The sequence below is a fragment of the Mizuhopecten yessoensis genome, unplaced genomic scaffold (genome assembly GCF_002113885.1).
Source record: "Mizuhopecten yessoensis strain PY_sf001 unplaced genomic scaffold, ASM211388v2 scaffold2891, whole genome shotgun sequence".
NCBI classification, from domain to species: Eukaryota; Metazoa; Mollusca; class Bivalvia; order Pectinida; family Pectinidae; genus Mizuhopecten; species Mizuhopecten yessoensis.
Genome location: NW_018404771.1, coordinates 541,523 through 556,038, shown reverse-complemented (window position 1 = coordinate 556,038; position 14,516 = coordinate 541,523). Strand labels below are relative to the sequence as shown.

The following is a 14,516-nucleotide window of genomic DNA, read 5'->3' as shown; positions in this document are numbered from 1 at the left end:
TATGTTTCTACTTTAACATATTTGAAATGAAATTCTATAAAAACAAATAATTTTGGTATTTCTGTATTTTTACGGTATATAAAATAAAAAAAAACACGTCGGATATTATATCCAGCAATCTTTTTATTATCTAATCCTAGATTCTTTCGGAACTCTCTTTATTTTCTGATAATCTCAGAGGTTTACGAAGGTCAACAAGGATTCTGCTTTACGTGTCCCTGCGGTTTGACAGGTGCTCCGCAGAAAGATGACGAAAGGAAGATTACATGGACATGTTAGATAATTGGTATGCTATAATCATGTTCTCTTATGTTTTTCCTTTGAATGTCTTATGAATATCGCAGGCATAGGAGCTCACGCCCCTAATATCCGACCTAAGGCTTCCACAGTAACTCTGGAAAATGATTTGTAAAATGGATTCAACAACAGGAGTTTGACGTTATGTCAATATTATATAATATTTTAATTTAAGATAAACACCACACGTACTATGTGGGTTTTTTAAAAGTTAAGGGGTATTTTTTAATCTAGACAATACTATGCTGATCTAACCGTCAAACTCCTGTGATTCAACAGTTGCGAAATGAAAGAAAAACTGAAACTGACTGTAAAGCAGTAGATTGGTCCCGTGGATTGGTCCGTCTGGAGTCCCCAAGGGACCTGTCTTAGGCCCACTGCTCTTCTTGATCTTCATCAACTACTTGCCATCATCAGTCTCATCAACTACACGACTTTTCGCAGATGACTGCCTGATATACAGGAGGATCAAGTCGCCAGAGCTTGTCAGGCCATCCTACAGATAAACCTCAACAAGCTTCAACATTGGGAGGACCAATGGCTAATGCTGTTCAAACCAGATAAGTGTGAAGTGCTGCAGGTTACAAACCAGAAGACCCCACTGCTTGCTGACTACTCGATCCATGGCCAGGTACTGAACACGGTTGACTCTGCAAAATACTTCAGCTTGACATTTCACAAGAGTCTCAGCTGGGACAAGCACATAGACAAGATCACCAAGAAGGCGAACTCCACCTAGGCTTTCCTAGGCAGAAATATCAGCCCAACCAACATCAGAAACAGTGCTACTCCACGCTAGTGTGACCCACCATTGAATACACCTCTAGCGTGGGGAGTCCAGCTATAAGAAGAACATCACCAAAATTGAGGATGTGCAGCGTAGGGCAGCTAGATTCGCTACTGGAGATTACCAGCGCATAAGCAGTATAACATCTATGCTACAGCAACTCCAGTGGCAGTCACTCCAGAAAAAGAAGAAGAAGAACCTGTCTATTTCTTGTGTTTGTGCATCATAGTGTGACAGTTAAGATACATGACCCTCATTATTGCCTGCATTTATGTGTAACTGCACATGTGTGATTGAGCAGATGAAATGGGACAAGTGTATGCTGGATATTTCCTATGTCAGGCTAATTAAAAGTTGTTCAAGACTCAATTTCAATAATTACCGGAACAAGGATGTTAAGCCCCATAATGGTCAGTTCTTCTGCCAGAGAAACCCATCTTATGTTTGTCAAAAACTGCAGACCCCATATACTACATGTATGTTTTAAGCCATGGTAAAATTCTGATTATTTCTTCCAAAGCTGTTTATTCTGAACGGCTAGAATAGCCCAAGTTTCTATTGTTATTAAGGTTTTAGACAGTTAAAATTTCACTTTATATGTATACCATAGAAGAAGAAGTTTTAAAACATAACCAATTATTTATCTGCCGGTACATGTGTCAGTAAGACTTGCCTCTTCTTGCAGTGTATGCAATAAACACAACAGGATAAATGCCATGGGACTAGACTGGGATTCAGACAGGACCTCAATACTCTAGAATTAAACGGTTTTCACCACCGTTTTTTACATTTTGTAAAAAAAAACCACGAAACCTGTAATATACTAAAATAAATACAGAATCATCCATCAACACGCATTCAGAAGTGTCCTGTTATCTAGGTATAGGCAATCAAAGGTGACCGCTCCTTACTGGTGCGAATTTTAATGAGCTGACGGGTCATGTGGTACTTGCATTTTGTGGCACGTCTGGGTCACTGGTCCATATAACAGTAGCTAGGGTTCAGGAGCTACACCCCTTCAATATATTTCTGATTTGTTTCAATTGACACGTCTGACATTGTGATTCTTGGCATGAACTACATATACATACTTAATACAATTTAGGTTGAAGATAGGACGAAGACAAATCACTATATTTACGTAAACAAAATACCTCGGAGGACGATTCTGATATAGCAAGGACGTAAGATGTATATAAGATACACATAGCACAGCGGCTACACAGAATGAAAACTCCATATATCACTTAATTGATTTAAAACAAAATGATATGACATAAGAGCCAGTTTAATCATGTGACTTTTCAGAGTCATATATTTGCAATGTAATCTTCTGAAATGTTCTGAAATCTGCTGATAAATCGTATGTATTCCTCCTGTATGTATACATGTATACTTAATATCCAATGTAACGTTACATATCCACGTCTAAAAGTGAAATTTTACCAAACAGCTTTTGCATCTGAGTTTGATGTAGTATTAAAGCATGTAGACATGGAATGCATAAACGTTCATTCAATTTAGTTTTGTCATAATCGCGAACGTAGATCACTTGAAAAGTAAAAACACCGCACAATACACAACTATTTTATGTCTAGCGTCAATCGAACTGTCACTGTCACGATTAAATGTGAATAACATGATAGTTTAAAATCGTCGAAATATTGCTTTAGATGTCGACTGAAATCGGGATACGAAAATCAGAATGGTCCTTCCCCACTTCGAGATTTTTTTTTCTTTTCATTTGAATTAGCAAATATTTTTCTATCTAAAGAGTATTGAAATATATGGAAAAGTGAACTGTTCTGAGCCATTATTTGATATTTAGGTGTGTATTACTATCTCTCGGCTAAAAGTTACGGTGTACGTTGAATGTGGTTGATGCAGGCGCAGAATTAGATTTCCGTGATTCAGGATGGAATGTATAACTTCTCTTAATTTATGTCTTTGTTTGTCAATTGATTGTTTAACCCATACGACATAATTATCGTATTGGTTGCTGTCATATTACTTACACTGTTTTGTAGATAACATATAAATATGTTAAGGGGGCGTGTCAGAATGGGTACACGTCTATAGTGGGTGTCGTAAAATTCATGCCACTATGACATCACAGATCACGTGACCTTTTACCGAGTTCAAAATATGCATATTCACTAGGCTGATATAGATGAGGCATCACCTGGCCTGTCTATCATCTGAGTACCGAAAGAGACGTGGTCTCGGTCACTACACATATTATTGCATCAAATGACCGTAAAATATGAAATTATGTAAAATAGTGGCCAAAATCCTTTAAGCTTGATTACTGCTAACCAACTGCGCTACCTGGCCACCAAACCCAGTCCTGCTTATATCGTATTTCATAATTAGCATGAATCAAACCTTTCATGTTTTTCCAAGTCTCTTTCATATATATAATAATCTAATATTTACCTAATGATTTCACTTTTATTTGACTTCTATATATTTTTTTTCTTTGTAGGTGATGACAGGACTCATTGAAAATATCCAGTGTGTTTGAAAAGCCTGAAACTAAAATATCAGTATCAGATTTTGACACAGTTATCTGTACATAAAAAATGTCCCTAATAGAAGGCGTAGGGGATGAAGTAACACTTCTATTTGCCTTTGGGGCAATTATTTTCATCATCATCGTAGCCTGGATTTCTACCAATATCCAGGAAATTCCTTTCTTCAGCGTTATAATTGTCGAGTTGACACAACGCAGGCGCCAAAGAGCCAATGCCAATGTACCAGCAGCAGATAATGAAACAACTACTTTACCGACAGATACCGCTTTGCCAGATTCAACCAACGAAACCTCTTCATTCGAAGGATCAGCGCAGTCAGGTGTTGAGCCTACTACAGGAGAACATTTGTCGGCATCATGTTCAAGTGGTACTAGAGCCGGACAGGAAGCAAACGTCACGGAGGAGACAGAGGTGGAAACGACTGTGAGGTTTGTTAATGTTTTGGATAACGATGAAGGTGAGATCCCAGATGCAGTCCTGCATAATATCCATGGTCAACGAAGGAGAGAGGAATCTGGAAACGAAGTTCCGCCAATTCAGGAAAATGTTGAAAGTCTGGAACAGAGTGTTGATGTGACTCAAAGTGAAAGTCAACTGATTCCTGACGTACACGGGGATAATTTGTTTGAAACTGAGCTACGTAGGAGGAGAGTTGCTTTCTTTGACCAGAAGTTGAACAGCAATGGACAAGATGCAGCTGAAACAAGGGCAGACAACTCAAATGATATTAGTGTATCGGGAGGAGATAACCTAGTTAAGTCCAACTCTGCTGATGAACAGGAATCTAGTTCAGCTGTTTGTGATAAAACTGTAACTGGTTGTGATAATTTACCTAACTTATCCCAGGAGGCAACTTCTTCTAGTAGTGCTAGCCAATCGGAGGAAAGATTACATAGTGTCAACCAATCAGAAGAAGCTAATCTGGAGGATGAGTTGAATGTTGGAGACGGAAGAATAAGGATTCGACTCAAATACCTGAATGACACACAGCGGCATGTCGTAGCATCACCGACAGATACTGTTGGACAATTTCGAAGGTAAATTTGGTAATTTTTCCAATAAGAATTAATATGAAACTATTAAAATTGTATGATGGACATTAACTCGTTAATTCAGATGATAATGCAATTCACAACAATTTATCTGCACAATTTTAAGTGGCAAGATAGGATTGCCAATTGAGACTCTTTTTTAAATCAGTAATCAATACTTCAAGCAAATTCATTGTATTCAGTTTAAGCCTACTGTATAAATGTTACTGTCCGTACTATTTGGAAGTGTTATTGTTATTGCAATTTTTCGAACAAACAAGAAATCAAGAAGTGTTTACTTTTAATGTAATTATAATATATATACATTTATCACATACTATTGTCTTTCAGACTGAACTTTGCTACAGAACTTGAGGATAACAAAGTTGTTCGTTTTATTTTCAATGGCCGAGATTTACGCAGTGACACTATGACCTTGGACTCGTACAACGTGGTAGACAACAGTGTCCTGCACTGCCTGGTCACACAGATCAACCGCGAAACTGCGCCCCCTCGTGTGGACACGGAGGGTGGGTTTGACATGGGGACGATCATGTTGCCCTTATTTGGTGTTATCTTGTGCATCATGTGGTACCTGCGCTTCGAATACAGACCTTTCTTCTCCGCTACATCTACAATATCCTTGTTTGGAATTACCTCCCTTTATGTTGCTGCTGTCCTGGCATCGTGGGAAAGTCATCGGCGTGGTCAAGCACACGACCACATAGACTGAACTGAGATGTGTAGTGTTGAATTTTCTGTAAACTTAATTCTGTCCTTATACCCCTACATCACAATATAGGCCAAATAAATATATATGTGTGTTTAAGGTGTTATACAACCACACAAAAATAGCAATTACTTCCTCGTCTCTCTTGTACACTGAATTTTCTGCCTGCTTGACTTCAGGATATACCAGGGTAGTTATAATATTTATTTAATAATAAATCTAGTCTACACTGACATATTCCGTCTTTGCGTATTGCAGAGTTATCTTCTCTTGAGAGCAGGTATTGATTGTTACGTCATTGGTTTGTGTGAGAAAAATATGTCGTTTTCTCAAAAATTGATGACATTACTCTCACAAACAAATGACGTAACAATCAATACCTGCTCTCAAGAGAAGATAACTCTGCAATACGCAAAGACGCTATACACTCGATTACATCAGTTCCTGCAAACTGGAATTATATTTCATGAATATATTATTGAACATGAAAAGTTCCTATGATGTTGACAACAGTTTTCTATGCTGTCGACAACAAAACATGTTGGTGGAATTATGCAAATTTTCTGCAAACGAGGCATAATTGTGTAATCTTATCAACGGTGAATTAATGTGAGCGGAACCACATCAGAAAATTACTTACAGGAATAAAAATTCTCAAAGATTTAGTTTTTGTCAAAATTTCTTATAACTGTCATGTCAAATAATGATGTTGATGATTCAATTAATCGTACGATGACCAACTTGCCATAATGGCAAGAGGTTATATACAGAAGAAATACATGTGCATTGATGATAATTTCCTTTTTCACAAAAATATTGCCAGTGGTGTTTGATCCTCAGACCTCTTAAGCACTATCTGTCCGACATGTATTTCTTAAGTTCTAGTATGTATATATACTGTCGACAACACTATTGGGAATAGATTCAAAGTGCTCTAACTCAGCAAAAAGGCCACCAATTTAGAACTGTGATTGAAGGAATAATATTCTATATTCAATATAAAGGAAATTTATAGCATTTATTTAACAAGGAAATAACATTTGAAGGCCTGAAGGTATATATAAACAGTCACACAGTGTATATCTTGATGTCGTTGTCTCTAGTTTTGTTTTTATTTTCTGATGAAAAGGCTCATGTTCCAATTTGATTTGTGGCCAATTTTAATTTTACTATAAGATAATGATGGATTCATTACAATAAATGTGGTGAATAATTTGAAGCAAATCAAATATTTGATGCATGTAGAAAAATGATAGACAAGTATACGTGTAGTAATTTTTTTATTGCCTTTGATATGTGAATAACAGATAATTTGATAATTAATGGCACAGGCATGTGCGAGTCAGAACCTGAAATAAGTGTTTTACTGAATTCCGTTTCTTCAAAAAGGTATCAGCACAGCATTCTGATGGGAAAGAAACCTATATGTATTTGATAAACCAGTAGATATACCGTTTAAACGTAGAGCTGTACATGAAGTGTTAAATTATCAAGGTACATACAAAATAATGGTGAAGTTCGGTTCAAAACGGGGCTAAATCAGATGTTTGTTTTGTTATGCAAATATTTAAAAGTTTATTTGAAATTTGAGAAAATTGAAACGTTTCTCACAATTTTCTGAAAGCTTCTTAACATGTAACGCACTCGGAGGAAGATAACTTGGTAGTCCCCATTCGCCTGTCAGTAAGGGTAGTTAAGCCAAGAGCATTGGTAGTCTGCCTTTACTTGTAGTTAAGGGTAGTCTCCCTTTGCCTTTGAGCAATGACTGATTTCCTGTGAAAGCTGAATGTGTTCAACTGCCTGGCTGTGAGGTTTATAGCAGAAATACTATTGATTGTTGATTGTGATGAAAAGATTTTTTTTTATCTAGATGTTTTAATATTCAGTGTATGAAATTAATATATGACTAATAAATATGATATTCACCTACCGGTAATTGGTTCCATTTGTTTTCATTTCAATTAGATAACAAAACTGAATGGCTGTTACACCTACCAGAATGTGCATTAAACTAATGGCTAAACTTCCAATGGATCAGTACTACCATACTGTATGTCATGCATGAATGAACTTATCAAAACTCGGTGAATATATTATTCCTTTAAGGTAATAGGATTGTGTCTCCATTTCTCAGTAGAATTTCTTCAAATTTTGTAGTCATATTGGTTTGAAGGAAAGAAAATTTTCTGCCTCGAAAAAAATATAAGTTGTCATAATTTTAAGGAATTTAAATGGAAATTTATGTAAAAAGGAATGACTTGAAAAAAAATGAAAGACAATATTTTGCAAAATAATGTCAATAAAAATGATACTACCATAGATAAGTATTGCATAAATGTATATCAATTTAATAAATGCTGAAATTATGTGAAATAAATTATCTATAAACGATTAAAAATGGACATTTTATAATAAAACCATATGCACATAGTAATTGCAGGTAAGAGTTATCTTCCTTGAAAAACTTCACAGTAGTGAAATAGGTAGCCGGTTTCCTGAAGTACAGAAAAATGGATACATGTAACTCATTGTTTAAACAAAAACCTGAATTAATGCCTGCATTGCTTTGAAATACTTTAATGTTGAGAGAAAACACTGTTCGGTCAATAATAAACATACAATATTCATCAGTTTAATATTAAACATTAGAATATGCGGAAATTGTGATACTGTCTCCCTACATTGGATTTTCAACTAGGGATGTACTTCCTACTTCCGTTTATCAATACACTCCTATGACCTTAATTAGGGAAGCTACAATTGTCACAATTAAACGAAACTAGATTAATTCAAATAAACTCCCAATGATGGGCTTCATGAATACCCCTCATGAAGCTTATTTATTAAGCAGTGGCTGAGTTATGTTGCGGAAACCATTATTTCATTACTTAGGTCAAGGTCAACGGTCAAATTAAGGTCACGGTGAATTCATTTTAGGATGCAACACACCACCTTTCCATGTTGTACCTATATACAAAGTCTGATGTGCGTGCCACAGGTCAAGGCTTGTAGACGGTCATTTTTATTGAGTTAATAGGTGCTCATTTCTACAGATAATTCAGAGTCAAGGTCATGATTAGTAAAGACCATGCAAGGTGGTTATTCCTAACGTGAAACGACAAGGTCATGGCTCAATTAAAGAGTTACAGAAAGGTCATGGTTCATAGAGTAAAGGTCAAGGTATTTGTTTATAGGATAAAGATCAATGTCATGGGTCATACACCAAATTACATTTTTTTTGTTCATAAACTGGTAGCCAAGGTCTTTGTCAGTATAGTTAACTCTTTCACCACCGTGGACTGTAATGGACTCATCCAGATCAATGCATGGTAGAGTTTACTTAAGGGGTGAAAGGGTTAAGGTAGCAGTAGACGTGAATAATAGGTTTTATATTTTAATGTTTTTACGCAACTGACATTAATACAATAATTAATGCTTTAGTTTACAAATATATACATTATGTGTAGGTGTGTAGGTGTGTAGTGCAGTATGAATCTGCTATCCGTACATATCTCGGTCATAGCCTTTATTATTAAGAATGAATTGAGAATCAGGCAATTTCCTGTCTGAAGGTAACTTCTATCAGATAGAGGGCAGATAGCGAATGGTCACCTAAGATCACATTTTATAAAGTGCATAAAAACAAGACGAACACATAACTACATGTTCCATCAACATCTTTTGTTATTTTTATTCTGTTTTATCAAATTTCACAAATTTTTAATGCTTAAGAGTACAGATCAACAGTTAATGTTAAACAGATACTACCACATCTAAAATTAGTTTTCACCACACGGAGAGCCAACATACATTCTTAAGCCACATTTATATATGTATTGATAAGAACACAAAGGAATCATTTGTATAAGGTCCTACTGAGCTAGAACTAATCACATGACCACCGCTTCTAGTTGATGTGGTAAACTAGACTGGACACACACACACACACTCACACGTGTAGATTCAGCAGAAATATACAGAGAATTTATATTCACAACGGTGTAAAAGTCGAATACCACACAATATACATCTCATGCCAAAATATAAATTTTAATTTCCTAAAAAATACTTCTTTATTATTATCAGCATCTCCAGCAATTTTATAGATATACTATGTGTGTATGTGGTTTCTGATGAATTTGGTGCATGATAATGCCATCAGACAACCTGCCTCCCTGTTGCCGACAATGGACTCTCTATGAATGACAATCGGATTAGCCTACTGCAATGTCAGACTGGAAGGTTCTATTACAAGTCCAGGGGAAACAATCAGGTTTCACATTTACAACAAATTACAATTGACCCATGCCACTTTAACATTACAGAATGGTTTGTACGATATAAAAAACGGTAACAGACCCTTAAAAGGGCATTTAAGTTATATGCGTTCTTCATCTTATTGGTACAACATTAGGTGACCTGCATAAAGTCAATAACATCCCAATTCTAACGATGTTGCATTGCTTGGAAGGTTGGGTGGGTTGAACTGACCATCAAAAAAAATAATTCTTCACAAAATATTTTATTAACCGAGTTCAGCTCCTTAAAAATTAAAAAAAAAAATCACGACATTTACAGAAAAAAAACTGGTTGTGTTAAATTGTAGTTCAAATCTAGTGTACATCCTACATAAATATATTGTGGTAGGCCTGCTCAATATCTCTTACACTGTACAACTTGTACCACTGAAATCATTCACCTCTCTAAAACAGGAGAGTTCCAAGGTAACACTGACAACTGGAGATCTAAGACATATCACACACTCACAGTCATACTTTACAACACAGATAGGGAAATGTCCGTATGGATCTATCAAGGATACACAACCCTTGTTTCACAGGGAAATACACAACAGATTTCACGTACAATAACTAAAGTCACATCCATACCTGCTTACCTACCTACAACCTGCCATCAATTAAAGGTTACAACAGAAACCTAAAAATATCTGTGACGTCAATTTATTTCATAAATATTGATCTTTTTGGAGAAAAGGCAAATACTTTAATCTGAACTGAAGAAAACCACATCTTATGCCTATGTTTTAAATTTTTCACATTTTTTTGCAAGATGTTCTTGATTAAAAGTACTTGTCAGTAAATATTCCAAATAGATTCTCGTACTTTCTTGTATGATCACTTTCCAGTCAAAATTTAAGGATAAAACCACCATACAGTTTACCTTTGCTTTATTTTTTTAAGGAGTTTTCTGCCATGAATTACATTCAATCAACATTTTTTCATGATTTGCTAATTGTTATCAACGGAAGTCTTTTAGTGAGCGGTTTAAAAACAAGCCATCCAAATTTAACAAATTCAGTCTTGCTGTTCATAAGCCTGAAAGCTTGAATTGAGAGTGATTGTTGACATATATACTTGTGTATGTTTCCTGTACATGTATACCAACACTGTGATAGACATTTAGTCATATATCACAGTATCTTATTATGTTGGAACTCTTCAGATAGGACATGATAAGTAAAATAACAGGTATCCTTAACTCTAAAATTGACATTTTAGTTTCGGGGAACCAGGGGATCTGCTATCATTTTCAGTTTAGCTTAACTTTATTTATCCAATGCATTTTACAAAGTCCATCCTTTATCTGCAGACGTGTAATAAGCCTTCAGACCTATGGCGCTTGTGTAGATAATAGATCATAACATTCAATTTTAGCCTTTCAAGAAAACAAAAGCAATATCCAAACTACAAGAGATATATTGACCAACAACTTGGTGCTACTGGTCCGTCTACAACATAAATGAAAACTTGTGTACATTCATATGCAAATTGATTTTTTCACAGTTGCTTAAAAAAAATTGCACATTTTTAGGTATAGATAATCATATATATATATATTGACTCACACATGTGCCCACATAAATAAAAGCGCTATGATACAGCCAGAACTATGGTGAGATTCCTAATGACAATGATCCAACAGACATAAATATTTGTATTAATATAATAATAAATAAATTGCACACTGCGTGCATTGGACAGGAGTTATAACCTATACAAATTATCACAAAAATTACGACAAACCTGAAAAGTTTCTTTAAGGAGGAAAAAAAAAGACGGTATTAAGTACCGTAGTTCTGGACGTTTAGGGGCTACAGTTTGACTTGACCTGTGGCGGCTAAGGTCACATTTTGACCACTAGGGCGTTGCAGTTGTCCTGAGAGGTTGTACATGTAGATTCAAAGGTGTGTCAATAGAGCAAATACATAAAGTGTTACACATACACCCACTCACACATACACAACTTATTTTTACTTTTGTTAAATCCTCGAGAGAAAACACTGAAAGAGACCAGATACATTTAACAAATTTACGACCGACTGAACTCACTCACCCCTGAAGATACACATTTGAACTCTTCAAATTCAAAGGCCGGAAGAGTTCATTATGAAAAGTTAGGGGTGAATAAGTTGATGATGGGAATGGCACAATCTTATGATACATTGCAAGGACAGAGGTAAGTTAGGTAGGTGTTTGTAAGGATGGCAGTTGCAGTTTTGAACTTAACTTAAAAACAAGGTCAAATAACGGTAAAAACAATGCGCATACAAAAAATTCAAATTTGGAGGAAGGTAAAGTGTAATTTTGGGCGAGTTTTTCATATTATCCCAACAATAATCTGTGAACACATCAAAGCCGGTCGTTGAAATGCAAAGTTGAGAGAATATGACTGTACGTCTACAATCCTCGATCATTGTGACCAGCAATATTTAATTAACAATATAAATCTACAGATGGATGACAATTAGGGCAAAAAAACATTGACAGACACATTTCTACATATACCCTGAATTCTTTTAGTCCTCTACATCAAAATTAGTGTTTGTGAATGTTTTTTCATTCATACACAAGGCAATTCTAATAATGACTCGACGTTCCTGAATTAGTTCGTCACACAGACAAACGGTTACACCGATCATGCACTCTACCATTGATGTTTTTTCTGGTGTTCAAATCCATTAAGCAATAAAACCATCTACCACCTAGACTAAATTGAACATACCTCAATATAACCTTTTTTTCTCTCTTAAAAACATTTTAAAACTCATTTACCTCTAAAGACACCTTTGAACTCTTCCAATTCAAAAGTTGGAATAGTTCATTATGAAATTTCAGGGGTGAATGAGTTAAATGTTTCACTTAATATATTATTATTACCTACTCTCTTTATATTGCCAAAATTTGACTGGACAAAAATATAGCAGTAAGGTTTTACTGTACAGGATCTTTCAGGACAGTATAAATAAGATATAGCCACCAACTTGATACCTGTAGCTTTCATTCTTCAATCGGAGGGTGAAATCTGCTAGTTTTAAGTTAGTTGTTTTATCTTTGTTTTTTCATCTTTTCTCATGGATCTCAATTGTTTTTAATTTTATCAGATGTTTTATTTAACTTGTAAACACTGACTTACCATAATTGACTAAAATATGGTTTAATTACAAAAGTTCAGCTTGCTTTACCACACGTGTTGGTATACAACACATCATGTATTTTACTGCTTACCATGCAAGATTGTACCAGCAAAATTATTTGAAAATGGGAAACCCTGAAAGTAGGTACATGTACATGCAAACGTTTCATGTTATACTGAAAGTTTCATCAATATATATGATTTAAATTAACGAACATCCAGATTGCATTGCCATAGGTTTGAAAGTAGTCATAATTTGGTTTCCTTAGTTTAAGACTTGGTGAAGCGATTCCTAAGTTTGATAGACGTCCGTTAGGGTAAATGCACTTTGCTACATCCCACGAATAAACACAAGACTCAATTATCCTCCTCAGTCGCTGTTTCCGACACAGATGCTCCAATTACAGTCCCTGGAGGAGAGTGGCTGGATAAAGGTGGCACCACTGTTGATGATGAACTAACTGAGGTCACAGACGATGAACTAGATGATGATACAGTCACTGCTGGTGATGGAGATGCTGATGAAGTTGATGCTGATGAAGTATTTGATGAAACTGTCGATGAGTGCAATATAAGTTCTTTCCATCGGGATTCAAAGAATTTCCGCAGTGTGTGTCCCCCTCGACCGACCTCAGACTCGTCCTCATTAAAAGTTTTACAGTTTTCAAATATGAGTCTACAATCAGCTGCAAATTCTGCCCTTGACTTGTACCTGTAAAAGTTATGAAATCATATATAAATAATGACAGAATTTAAAAAAAAAAAAAACTCTTTGATATTTGTATCAATAAAAAAAACACAGAAAATATTCATACCTATATAATCAACACATCCTAACATTTAGCTCGCCATAAACAGCATGTGAAACAGCAGTGTTAAAAATGCCTTGTAAAAATGTTGGGTATGAAGTGTTAATCTGCTAGAGATGCTTTCTGCCCCATTTCTTTTTTTAAATCCTGTCAAATAACTCACCATGAAGAAATACTCTATGTGGAACTCTAAATTATGATTATCACAATTGTTACACATCAAAATAGTACATCAATTACATTGGATAGAACTAAAGATATACAACTGAAAGTGGAAGTGGAAGACTTAATTAAAATCACCTTCCACATAGATATTAGTCCTCCCTGTGACTCAGAGAACTAAACAACCATTAAATGCTAAATAAGCAACTAGTTGTCCAGACTTAAGTATGAACAGGGCAATGCCTCTGTAATCAAGATATCTGTAGGTTATCTCAGTCAATGGTGAGTATCTGTATGCTTATCTCAGTTAATGGTGATTATCTGTATGATTACCTCAGTCAATGGTGATTATCTGTTTGCTTATCTCAGTTAATGGTGATTATCTGTATGCTTATCTCAATTAATGGTGATTATGTTTGCTTATCTCAGTCAATGGTGATTATCTGTATGCTTATCTCAGTCAATGGTGATTATCTGTATGCTTATCTCAATTAATGGTGATTATCTGTATGCTTATCTCAGTTAATGGTGATTATCTGTATGCTTATCTCAGTTAATGGTGATAAACTCTGCAAAATTTCAAGGAAATCAAACGGAAGGCAAAGTCTTGTCTAGATTTTCAGACACAGTCAACAGACAGACAATTTACAGTATCTCCATCACCAAGGTTTGTGTAAAAATGAAGTTCATGGGTTGTTTGGTGTATTTACGGTACATTGTAAAGATAAACCT

At 35.4% G+C, this 14,516-nt stretch overlaps 2 protein-coding genes across 13 annotated transcripts in view; one reads left to right on the top strand and one right to left on the bottom strand.

The window, feature by feature from the left end:
* Positions 1–181: 181 nt before the first annotated feature.
* Positions 182–5,648, top strand: LOC110446619 (transmembrane and ubiquitin-like domain-containing protein 1). The gene is made up of 3 exons (XM_021491862.1): positions 182–286; positions 3,570–4,655; positions 5,001–5,648. Exons 2-3 carry the CDS (start codon positions 3,667–3,669, stop codon positions 5,380–5,382), a joined length of 1,371 nt encoding a protein of 456 aa, XP_021347537.1. The 5' UTR covers positions 182–286; positions 3,570–3,666; the 3' UTR covers positions 5,383–5,648.
* A 3,391-nt stretch (positions 5,649–9,039) lies between these two features.
* The window catches only part of LOC110446617 (bromodomain adjacent to zinc finger domain protein 2B-like), an 82,745-nt gene continuing 77,268 nt past the window's right edge, over positions 9,040–14,516 (bottom strand). For all 12 annotated transcript variants that reach the window (XM_021491855.1, XM_021491854.1, XM_021491856.1 and 9 more), the window contains one exon: positions 9,040–13,525. In XM_021491855.1, coding sequence (XP_021347530.1) covers positions 13,171–13,525 — 355 coding nt within the window. In that variant the 3' untranslated portion in view covers positions 9,040–13,170. The remainder of the gene's footprint in view (positions 13,526–14,516) is intronic.

Excerpts from the sequence above, each read along its gene's own strand:
- LOC110446619 (XM_021491862.1), top strand. The coding sequence starts at position 3,667 with ATGTCCCTAATAGAAGGCGTAGGGGATGAAGTAACACTTCTATTTGCC. Across the intron at positions 4,656-5,000 it reads ACTGTTGGACAATTTCGAAG|ACTGAACTTTGCTACAGAAC; the intron begins GTAAATTTGGTA and ends ATTGTCTTTCAG.